This window comes from Acartia tonsa, chromosome 7 (genome assembly GCF_053477335.1).
Source record: "Acartia tonsa isolate MP-2025a chromosome 7, ASM5347733v1, whole genome shotgun sequence".
In the NCBI taxonomy this organism is placed as follows: domain Eukaryota; kingdom Metazoa; phylum Arthropoda; class Copepoda; order Calanoida; family Acartiidae; genus Acartia; species Acartia tonsa.
This window is the reverse complement of record NC_137266.1, coordinates 23,863,720-23,875,177: the sequence shown is the minus strand read 5'-3', so window position 1 is coordinate 23,875,177 and position 11,458 is coordinate 23,863,720. Positions and strand designations below refer to the sequence as shown.

At 33.1% G+C, this 11,458-nt stretch overlaps 1 protein-coding gene across 1 annotated transcript; it reads right to left on the bottom strand.

Annotated features, from left to right (window-relative positions):
• Positions 1 to 1,700: 1,700 nt before the first annotated feature.
• On the bottom strand, positions 1,701 to 7,377 carry LOC145325104 (methylcrotonoyl-CoA carboxylase subunit alpha, mitochondrial-like). The gene is made up of 9 exons (XM_080167951.1): positions 7,160 to 7,377; positions 6,474 to 6,604; positions 5,447 to 5,530; positions 4,432 to 4,503; positions 3,968 to 4,081; positions 3,446 to 3,607; positions 2,972 to 3,056; positions 2,418 to 2,528; positions 1,701 to 1,841 (listed from the first exon to the last, which is right to left on the bottom strand). The coding sequence occupies exons 2-8, from the start codon at positions 6,558 to 6,560 to the stop codon at positions 2,431 to 2,433; spliced, it is 702 nt and encodes a 233-aa protein (XP_080024077.1). The 5' UTR covers positions 6,561 to 6,604; positions 7,160 to 7,377; the 3' UTR covers positions 1,701 to 1,841; positions 2,418 to 2,430.
• Positions 7,378 to 11,458: the final 4,081 nt, after the last annotated feature.

Sequence of the window (11,458 nt, the reverse complement as noted above, 5' to 3'; positions counted from 1 at the left end):
TGAGGGGGTGGGGGATTGTTTGAGATACATTTTTTGCTGTAATTCTTGGAGGAGGGTGTGGTCAAAGAAAAGCATCCTTTCCTAAAAATGGTTATAAACCTTATCAAGGCAATATAATTAGGAGAGAAGAAGTATAGTGTGAACCCCTTTTTCGTAAATCTGACAAAGGAACTCCTCCAGCTGACAAAAAACTTTAAAATTTTTCGAGTATATAATTTCTAGAAAGCTAACTTTATAATAAGGAATTCAACAATTCATAGCTAACTTATTAAAGGATTTGTAATATGCTTTACACTATACTAGAAAATAAATTTTAACACAATATAATTTACGTGAGAAAAGCTTTATCTTAAGAAATGCGACTATTTACAGCTGACTCTTTATATGAACAAAATAAAAAAAAATATGCCCTTTCCTTTACACAGTACAACGCTAGGTCATGTTGAAAACGTAACGAACGTATTGTTGTACTGCTATTTGTTGTTATTTTATTTTTATATAATTTATTTCGGGGTAAACATAAAACAAACTATGAATTTAAGTATTTTAAATGTTTACAATAGATACGAATTACGAATTAAAGATTATAAATCATGTACATTTGAAGTCCGAGATATTATTTTTTTTGTTTTAATAGAAACTCAAAAAAAAATATGATTTTATTAACTTAAATTCATAAAGGGATTTTTATTATTTTACAACGATTGCAATAGATGAAACATATTTATTATTAATGCACAGATAAAACATAGATGTGAAACAACAATATGAAGGCAGTACTTCATGTGATGGACTTGATTCGAGTAAAAGTTGAAAGAACAGCTCTAATTAACTCTAATGAAAAAACTAGAAAACTTCAGTTTAATTCAACCAATGAGATTTCATGTATGCTCCGATGCGATTTATTTATTGGCTCAATCAGACATTACCTCTCTTTCTTAGTACCTTTATTATCAAGGCCTATGAGAAGCTACACTGTAAAGGAGAATCACATTGCTTCAGCGGTTAGCGAGATCCATCAGTAAAACAAGACACACATACATCCTATTACATTATATAACAATTTAATAAGCATTAGCTGTTTATTACATTAGTCCCCAAAGTTTTATAATAACATTTTGTTATTCGTTGGCTTAACAACTTTGGGAACTTTTCAACCGCAATCTACAAAAGGGGCGATATCTAGTGGATAAACATTGGCCCAGGACGGAATTAATACCATAAAAAAACCTAGTTTTTACCACTTTTATGGTAAAATTTTACCAGCCTATACGATTTAAAAGGTGGTAAAATTTTACCGTAACCGTGGTAAAAACACTTTTTGTGGTATAGCGAGACGCTTTTTACCATCGATTTTTACCACAATTATCGGTAAAATTTTACCAGATTTCCGGTAAAATATTACCATTTTAGGACGCAAATTTATACCAGATTTTGACCAATTTTTACCACTTTTTTGGTAAAATTTACCGCAAATTTCTGTAAGATTTTACCGAAAAAGTGGTAAAACTGTTCAACACCTGGTAATATTTTTGCCCTAAATTGGTAAAATTTTACCAGAAATAGGGTAAATATGGTAAAAATTTACCAAAAATTGTGGTAAAAACGGGTGGTAAAAATCACGAGAAAGTGGTAAAAAACGACCTTAATTATAGAAAAACATCGCTTGTACACAAATCGCAAAAATAATAAAAAAATTGTTTTCATTTTTATCTTTATTGATTGAAACACTTAAACATATTTTTCTTGATTCTACTGCTCTGGCCGAAGAAAACTGTTGCGCAACCTCCTGGATTTGCTGGGCACCGGCCCCATTCGACCTCGTATCACTGATATTCAACCTGGAATAAAATTGCTCATTAGTTAATTAGATAAGTACAGGGATATAAAGGGATAAGACAATGGCTGATAAATTGATGTTCATCTCTAATGATGATACACATCGTTACCCCTTCTGTAGATTACAATAAGTGATTGAAATGTTAGGACGCTCAACTTAATGAACCAACCAATAAAAAATCAATAAAAGTACCCAAGGTTGTTAGGCCAAAGAATAAGAAAATGTTATTTGAAAACTTTGGGGGCTAGTGTAATTTACAGCCCAATGTCCCATCCCTCCCTACTAAATATCTAATCTATAATACAAAGTAGAACGATGTCTGTCCGTCCGTCCGTCCCAAAGATAAAGCCTATACTCGCTGTTTACGCAAATGTGTCAGAACTTCCCCCCCCCCCTTACTCTCACACCTAAATTTTTTCTTTTGAAAGCAAAAATAAAAGTGTGTAGGTTCGACTCCCCCTCTCCCCCCTCATTCATTTCCTACAGGCATCTTGACACGTGGCAAAAAAATCAGCAAACTTATCTAACTAAACATCTTTGAAAACGCAGAACGAGAAAAAATAAAGGGAAAGCTTACCTGGAAAACATAATCAGTAACAACATCCGTGGCTAACAAGAACAGGATAGTACTCGGCATTACTGATTATATGCTTCACGTGGCGTATGGAGTCGTGGAACGCGGGGTCCTAAGTTATGGAGGATTAAATGAAGGAAGGAAGTGGACTGTCTATTACACTAGTCCCCAAAGCTTTATTTTCTTCTTCGTTGCTTTAACAACTCTAGGGACTTTTATTGAATTTTGAATGGTTGATTAATCAAGTTAAGTGTCTAAAGCTTTCAACAACTAATTATACTCCACAGAAGGGGTAATTTTGTGTATCATCATTGCTGATGTACATCAATTTATCCGCCATTGTCTTGTCCCTTTAGATCCCTGTCCCAAACAAGTACTAATATTAGATAAATTTAGACCTAAACCCCAGGCAGGGAGGGTAAAATATGGTGTAAATATCATAATGGTATCCAAAGTTTCCCGTTGTGTCTACAGAAACGTAAATTATTTTAGTACAATGTTTTTTTTAACTTAAACAATATTTTACTTCGTCTTAAATCATTTAATAACCCATTCCTGAATAGCCTTCTTTAAGAAGTTGAGCACAGATTTTAGCAAGGCAGCCCGCTGGGGTAGGCAGTGAAAACCAGGCTTGGGTACATCCTAAATAGAGATAGGTTGTTAGAAGATTTTAGCAAGGCAGTAAGAATGTTTGGAACTTTATACAAATGTCTAACTACGTTTTAAATCAACCATCTCTCTCCATAGGCATTAATCAAGTATAATTTCCCAGGGATATAAAGGGATAAGACAATGGCCGATAAATTGATATACATCCCCAATGATGATACACAAAATTGCCCCTTCTGAAGATTACAATTAGTGGTAGAAACGTTTTAGCAATCAACATAATGAAGCAACCAATTAAAATTAAATAAAAGTCTCAAAGGTTGTTAAGCAAACGAATAAGGAAACGTTATTATAACACTTTGGGGACTAGTGAAATAAAAAGCCCATGCGTTCCTGATAATTTCCCCTGGAACAAAACTGACCTGAACTTCTACGTGTCTGGGGTCAACAACAAACTTCTCCAGGAGCATCACTTCGTCACCGAAGGACTTCATCGCCTCGCGCTTGGCAGACTCCAGCTGGGCCTCGAACTCGCCAGCGGTCATGGCAATCCTCATACCCTTGCCACCCCCTCCGCGGACAGCCTATGACAATATCAAATAACAGTTTTCCACAGGTAGAAAAATAAAAACAATATAAAATTTAGCAGCTACTCTACAATAAGGTATGCCGTCACTCCGTCTGACTGTACTATATATCATTACACAATGGTAGAAAAATATAACACTACATTTCTTTACATACATATATATAATTTATATAACTTACATATTCCTTTTTTTTTTAACATTGATTCCCAGAATTATACCTAAGGTATAATGTTATAATCGAGCCTTGAAGTTGAAATATATTATGTCATTGTCCATATTAAACATCCTGTTTTATATTTATATTATTTACTATTTTATTGCGGTACATGTGGACATACTTGTCCTTGTTCCCACCTTGATCATAACAGGGAACCCGATCTTGTCTGCCTCCGCCTTCAAGGTGTCCAGGCTCTGGTCCTCTCCGTGGTAACCGTGGATTACAGGTACGTTAGCGGCTTCCATGATCATCTAAAAAACAGGTTAAATATTAGAAAAATTGTAACGACAGACTTCTTTTAAATACACAGTTGCTTTTCCTAGAGCCTACTTGTGTTTCGTCTTAAAAGAGGATGGTTGGAGGGTTTTTACCAATGAAAATATTCGAGGTCATTTTTCCAAGAAGCGGTGTCATACCCCCCCCCCCCCCCCCGCCAAAAAAACAGCATAAACATTCCCTGAAAATTATGGAAGACCAGAAGATTGAGATCGTAGAGGACAAATGAACAGACATCCTGTTACTCCGGTATAGTATAGAGTGTTATTTCTTTCTACTTGAAATCAACCAAAATAAGTTCCTGAGTAGCTACTCTATCATTTACCTTAGATGTAGACTTGATACCCATATCTCTAATGGCAGTGGACGGTGGACCAACAAATATAACTCCTTTCTCCTGATAAAAAAAAAAAATTTAAATTAAAAGGTAGGTATCATTCTTATTAATATAATATTACATTCTTGAAATTAACCAGAAAAAAACGTAAGCAGTACAGTGGCGTGCACAGGGTTTTTACGGGAAGGGATGTAATCTTAGAGGTTTTTAAAAAACGGGGGGGGGGGGGGAATCTACATAATTTTAATTTTAAGGGGTGTGTTGTCAACCCCATTCCTCACACTAATGACCGTGGACAAGATAATGAACGAAATATACATATATAAATCCCCAAATATATTGAACAAAACAACACCTTAGATTAGTTCAGACACTGCTAGTTTGAATGAACCAATCAAGATTTAAAGTTGTGAGCTAACGTGCTTATAAAACTTTGGGTACCAGTATAACTTCCAGTCTAATATCCACTCCCTCCCTGCAGTCAAATGGAAAATATTACCTGTCCAGGGATATAAAATACACGTGGATATTATTAATGACATATCATGGAAATTTGTTGTCATGAATTTAGGTTCCTAACATGGACTTCATATATTGGTCAGTTCGTTTACCCAGAAGGAGGTAAGGGGGTGTTGTAAGGGAGGAATAAGGGTGTATCTTTATTTTAGCCCGCTGTGAGTACCGCTTTATTAGAGTACATGAAAAACTGGTGTAACATCCAGGTAATAATATATCCATTTACCCAAGAATCTTAAGGGATAAGACAATGGTCGACAAATTGATGTACTGTACATGTACAACCCCATTGATGATACACAAAATTACCCCTTACATAGATTACCTTTTGTGGTTGATACGTTTGGACACTCAACTTAATGTACCAACCAATCAGAGATCACTTAATCCCCAAAGTTGTTAAGCCAACGAATAAGAATACGTTATTATAAAAGTTTGGGGACACGTGTAGTTAACAGCCCATTGTCCCCTCCCTCCCTGCATTTACCTGGCAAAGATTAGCAAACTCGACATTCTCGGAGAGAAATCCATAGCCAGGATGTACAGCATCGGAGCCGGTTTCCGCCGCAACCTAAGATAATACAGTGTATGGTCAATAGTAACTAAGCCCCTAGAGGCCTCTAGGGGCACTTGAGTTAGTGGTGAGTTGAAATAGATCCCAACATTTTTTTATTTTAGTTTCAATAGAAAAAGTAAAAAATCCATCTTAAGGCTTAAATATGATCAGAAAATAGAATAAAACCAACTCAGGACCTATGTGATGCCTACCTAAAATAGAGAACCCAATCGGATCAGTAGTTATTTAGAAAAAAAGTCTTACTGCTTTATATAATAGGATGATGCATATAAGAGTTATTCTAAATCTTAATAGGTAGATTCTTCCAAGTTTCAATTTAAATTATCAATCACACCATTAAGCAAAAAACAACACCCATTTTTTTGCAATGTGAAAGGTGTGGGGAGGGGGGGGGGGGGGCTGGGAAAGAGCCGACCCACTACCTTGAATTTTAATTTTTCAAAGTTTTTAAAAAATAAAATTTTTGGGGTAATTTTTCTTAGGCCTATAAAAAAATCCATGTATAAATTAAAACCTTTCCGAGACATACAATAAGCTTCAATGTAGAGGAGAGACGTGTACGTACGCTAGATATTTCGCTACAAACGAAGACAAACAAACATCCTGTTACTTTTATTTAAGGATTATTTTAATCAATCAATTCTTGTAATGTCCATCTAAAACTAATACCTAACAGTATAATGTCAGAGATATAAAGGGATAAGACAAAACAATGGTCGATAAATTGATGTAAATCCTCAATGATGATTAACAAAATTACCCCTTGGATTAATATTAGTGGTTGAAACGTTCGAACACTCAACCTATTGAGCTAACCAATCAAAATTCACTAAAGTCCTGATGTCGAAAGTTGTAAACCAACGAAAATGAAAACGTAATTATAAAACTTTTGGCACTAGTTTAATAAACAGTATCTCCTCTCTCTGGTATAATATACCTTTAAAATAGTATCTCCCCTGAGATAGCTCTGTTGTGAGGCAGCTGGACCAATTCTAACAGCTTCGTCCGCCATGGCTACATGCATAGAGTTTCTGTCGCTGTCACTGTAAACTGCCACAGTTTTAATACCTATAATAAATTTTGACTAAAACACAATAAAATGTAGGTAACAAAGGAAGGGTTGGGGCGGAGGTGCCACTTTAGGAAACAAATAAAAAGAGTTAGAGCACTAGGATTCTCGCGGTTTCCCTCAGAGTGTCTACTCAAGCAGAGAAAACCCAGCCCCTAGAAAACCACTCTTCCCTTACTTTGAAATAAATTTTCATTAATGGGGTGAGGGGGGGGGGGTGATTTTTGATTACTTTGTCTTTAGGTAAGGTTTAACTTATTAAAACTAAACAGTAAAGAAAGGGCACCCCAGTACATTTTACGAATGCTCTATGCAAGGTGAAATTCCGAGATCTTAAGCTTCAGACAAAAAAGGATAATACCAAAAAATCAATTTAATGGACATTTTATATAATGGAAAATTTCTTCCTTTCCCTGTACCTTATAAAAATCGTCGGAAAAAGCCGTTTTTTAAGCAAACAAAAGCGCGTTTTGCTCTATCTGTGAGATATTATGAATAAGATAATGTTAAGATGAGAAAAATTTACGTTCACAGTCCCTTTAAAGACACAATACCTGTAATAATGATGTACAAACTTTTCAACCACTAATAATACCCTGGCCTTTCTAATTTTAAGCCTAGGAGTAGGCAGAGCCATGCTGGTGAATGTGATGCTAGATCAAGCGTGGACCGTGGTTTCTGTAGAACTGTACTTCTGAAGCCAATACAGGGTTACGAAAGTTTAAATTGATATTTTTTTTTTAATGTTAATATTAAATGTAATATAGTTTTGTAATGACATATAAAATATATATTCGATAGAATATAAAAAAATATAGTGCATTCAATATTAAAAAAAAATATTTAAATATATATATAGTTGTTAACCATATATGAACATATAAAGAATCTATTTCCGGCCGGGTTCTTAAAAGATATTGCCGCGTTTTTTCGACATTTTTTACGCTATGAATAACAAGCGCGACATTCGCGAAATCTAAAAGAGTATACAATGATTTATTTAATTATTTCGCTTTTGATGGTACGGCCTTCATAGAAAAAAAAAGATTATCTTCAATCCATTTTTGCTGCATATTAATTAATGCATCTTTTTAGAGCTGTGTTAGACATTAGAAAAATTGCTAAAAAATAATTTAAAATTCAGTATTTTTATGTTATATACTCTGTTTGAAATTCTATCGTCAACGTTCAATCAATCAATGTCTAAAAAACGCCGAATAAATGTGGCATTCATCTTTTAAAAACCCATCTCGGTGGTATTTCCGGTTGGCAAAGACAACATAAATATAGAAATCATGAAACATTGTTGTTCCACAATTTTGCCACATTTTTAAACATCTTGCTTAAAAAAAATCTTCCAAACAAATTGTAAATTCTACAAATTTAAATATTTAGAGAAAATTGAGTAGTAATTTACTTCTTGATTCAAAATATTTGATTAAATTGAATCAAAACTAATAATTATTTTTGGCACTCTATATTCAAATAATCATAAGCTTATCAATAGTGCGCATGCGCGCACAGAGGTGCCATAAATTTCAAAACTTAAAAATATAAGTTTTGTAGCGAAATTACTCTATAATTCGAAATCTCTGTCTTTCTTTTAGAAACATTCAGGGGAATATACGAAAGCTTATATTTATATTAAAGATGAAAAATCGATAAATTCAAATGCACACGGCACATCTGCGTAAACACACCTACCTGGATTTTTTTTCTTTTAATTTTAATTCGTATGAAGCTAGCTCAAATAAGTAAATATTAAATTTGATATATTTTTGACGATGCGGGAGGATGTTTTAAAAGAAATGATGAAATAATTTTCAAGGTTTTAAAAAAAAGTTAGCTTCTTTTATGCGAAAAAATTCAATAAAAAGTAAAAATTTTTACCAAAAAGTTGGTCAAATTTTACCAAGTTTTTTTTTTTGTTAAAGTCCAAAAATCTGGACTTAGCCTAAAAATTTACCTTGTCAATTTTTACCAAAAAGTTGGTCAAATTTTACCAAGTTTTTTTTTTGTTAAAGTCCAAAAATCTGGACTTAGCCTAAAAATTTACCTTGTCAATTTTTACCAAAAAGTTGGTCAAATTTTACCAAGTTTTTTTTTTTGTTAAAGTCCAAAAATCTGGACTTAGCCTAAAAATTTACCTTGTCAATTTTTACCAAAAAGTTGGTCAAATTTTACCAAGTTCATTTTTTTTGTCAGAGTCCAAAAATCTGGACTTAGCCTAAAAAAATACCTTGTCAAATTTTACCAACTTTTTGGTAAAAATTGACCAAATTGCGTTTTTTGTCTAAGTCCGAAAATTCGGACTTAACCTGAAAAATAGAGTTGTAAAATTGACCACATTTTTGGTAAAACTTCCAAAAGTGGTAAAATTAAAAAAAAAAAAAAATTTTAAATTTAGGCTTCATTGTATAGAAGTCATTATTTTAAAGTACTACAACTGATTATGAAGAGCTGTTTTTAATTTAAAACACAAAAAACGGGGTTTTTTGTTTCGTCAAATTTTACAAAAAAAATGGTAAAATTTGACTAATTTTTTGGCTAAAATTTTTGCTGGTAAAATTTACCACGAAACTGGTATATTTTACCAGGTTGACCAGCTTTACCACTTTTCTGGTAAAACGATTTTTTTTTCTGGTATTTCGTAGAACCTGGGGGGGATGTACATCATTTTATTGGCCATTGTCTTATCCCTTCAGATCCTTGATTCGTGATCAATATTGTTAATTAAGTTTGACATAAAAAACGAAGGAAAAGTTAGGAGTGTTAATTATCCTACCAAAAACAACTTTTAAAGTTGGGTGTGCGTTCGGTTCGGCAGATTATCACATTCCCATATTAGCAAAAAACGCGGGGTTTTGTGACTATAAACTTGCCAAAAATGCCATTAAACAAGAATAATTATATTCTTTAGAAGTGCAACAAAAAAAACCTAAATCAAATTTAATTATACAGTTCATTACTGTAAAAATTAAGTTTGAAATTTCCAATCTTGACTTTATAAACATGATTGATAAAAGTTTACTCCCTTTAGGAGTTGTGTTATGAAGAACTTTGTAAAATGAATCTAGTTAAGGATTCTAAATTAAGAATCTTTGCTTATCTCCTCATTAGAATTGTAATTAGAAGCTTTGTCTTTAAGTGTTAGTGAATATATGAAACTCCAAACGGATGTCATATTTGCCGGAGCGAATAAACACTCTAAGTTTTTACTATGTTGTAAGTATAATAGCATTTACAACTCATAATTATATAGTAGAGTTCAATCAAATATCAAATATTTCTTCAATGTGGTAGCTTTGTATATTAGGGACATTGCAGGCGCACAAATGGATGTGAACCTGCCTTTCACCTTATTAATCAGGATTATTATATTTTCTATGTATTAGAGTGTAACACTAGAGGGGGAATGGATGAAATAGCTGTATGACCCCATCTCAAGGACCTTGTGCCGACTCTCAATTGGGTCTTTGTAAATCAACCAATAGTGTCGGGAATATTAACACAGCCAAGTACCAGAAAACAATTTGCTAGCAGACGGAAAAGGTCCTTGGAAAAGGGGGTTAGGTAGTTATCTGTATAAACATCTATACTATAACTTATCCTATAATTTAATTCGATATTGCCTCAATGTTACTCTACTCACCAAATGTTAAAAGTATGATTTCTAACATAATATTTTTAAAGATAAATATGGTTTTCCTTTAAAAAAAGTGTCCATTTTAATCTCCTAATTTTGATCCAACCCAAGTTTTATTGTGTGTATGTGAAAGAAGAGTAAGAAAGAATAAAAGTTGTAAAGTTCAGAAATAATTATTTTATCTTTATAAGCACGCATCCGAATGTTCGAAACAAAATTGCCATAGTCCTAGGTTCCCCCCCCCCCCCTCAAATAGGTAATTTAGGTAATTCTGAGAAGGTCCTACCAAGAAACACCAGAAAATAGCTGACCTAACCTAACCTAACCTAACCTTACCTAACAAAACCTAACCCAACTTGGCTCTTGTGGATATACGAATGTGTCTCGTCCTACTTCATTACTTCTTAGGTCCAAACACTATGAAACTATAGCTACACACACAAGCTACTGAACATGTCCAAACTGAACATGTACTGAACCTTAACCTGGCTACAAAAAGAAGAAAATAATATTTTTAAAAAATACCTCTTCTTTAGAATCAAGTTATTGGTTAAAAATCTTGGCATTGGTTGTTTGTACAACCCACTCAATTTGAATAAAGGTTCAATGTGTTCAAGTCTACAAATGTGAATACTTAAGATACTAGAATTGAATACTGTCCAAATTCCAATTAATACTTGAGAGTTGTAGAATATCTTTACTGCAGACTAAGAGCAAGAAACGCTGTCATATTTAAAGAAGTATCTATTTATAAATTAACTTGTGTCATAAAATCGATATAACAAAGAGAAAGTTAAAGGAGGGACAAAAAAGCATATACTTAACATTATGAACAACTTTTCTCCATCTGCTTTAATACATTTAATAATCATAAATTAGCATCTTCCCTTCATTTCTTGATTTCTCCTGTTTTATTAATAAGCATTTGAAAAAAAAGAAAGATGATGAATTAAAGAAGAGAAAAGTAAAGAAATATTAAAACTAAGAAATAGTATTGATCTTAGTCTTTTAGAAGGACAGTAGGAAAATAAACAAATACAAAACACAAGCAATTTTTCCATTTTTCAAAATAACTTGATTTTACACAACGTACCTTGTTGAGCAGAGATATCCCCCGCCCCTATTTTATTTTATATATTATTAATAAAAAAAAAGGGAGGGGGTTGGGTGGAGATTTTTAAAAATAAATAAATTAATTGGAGATTAT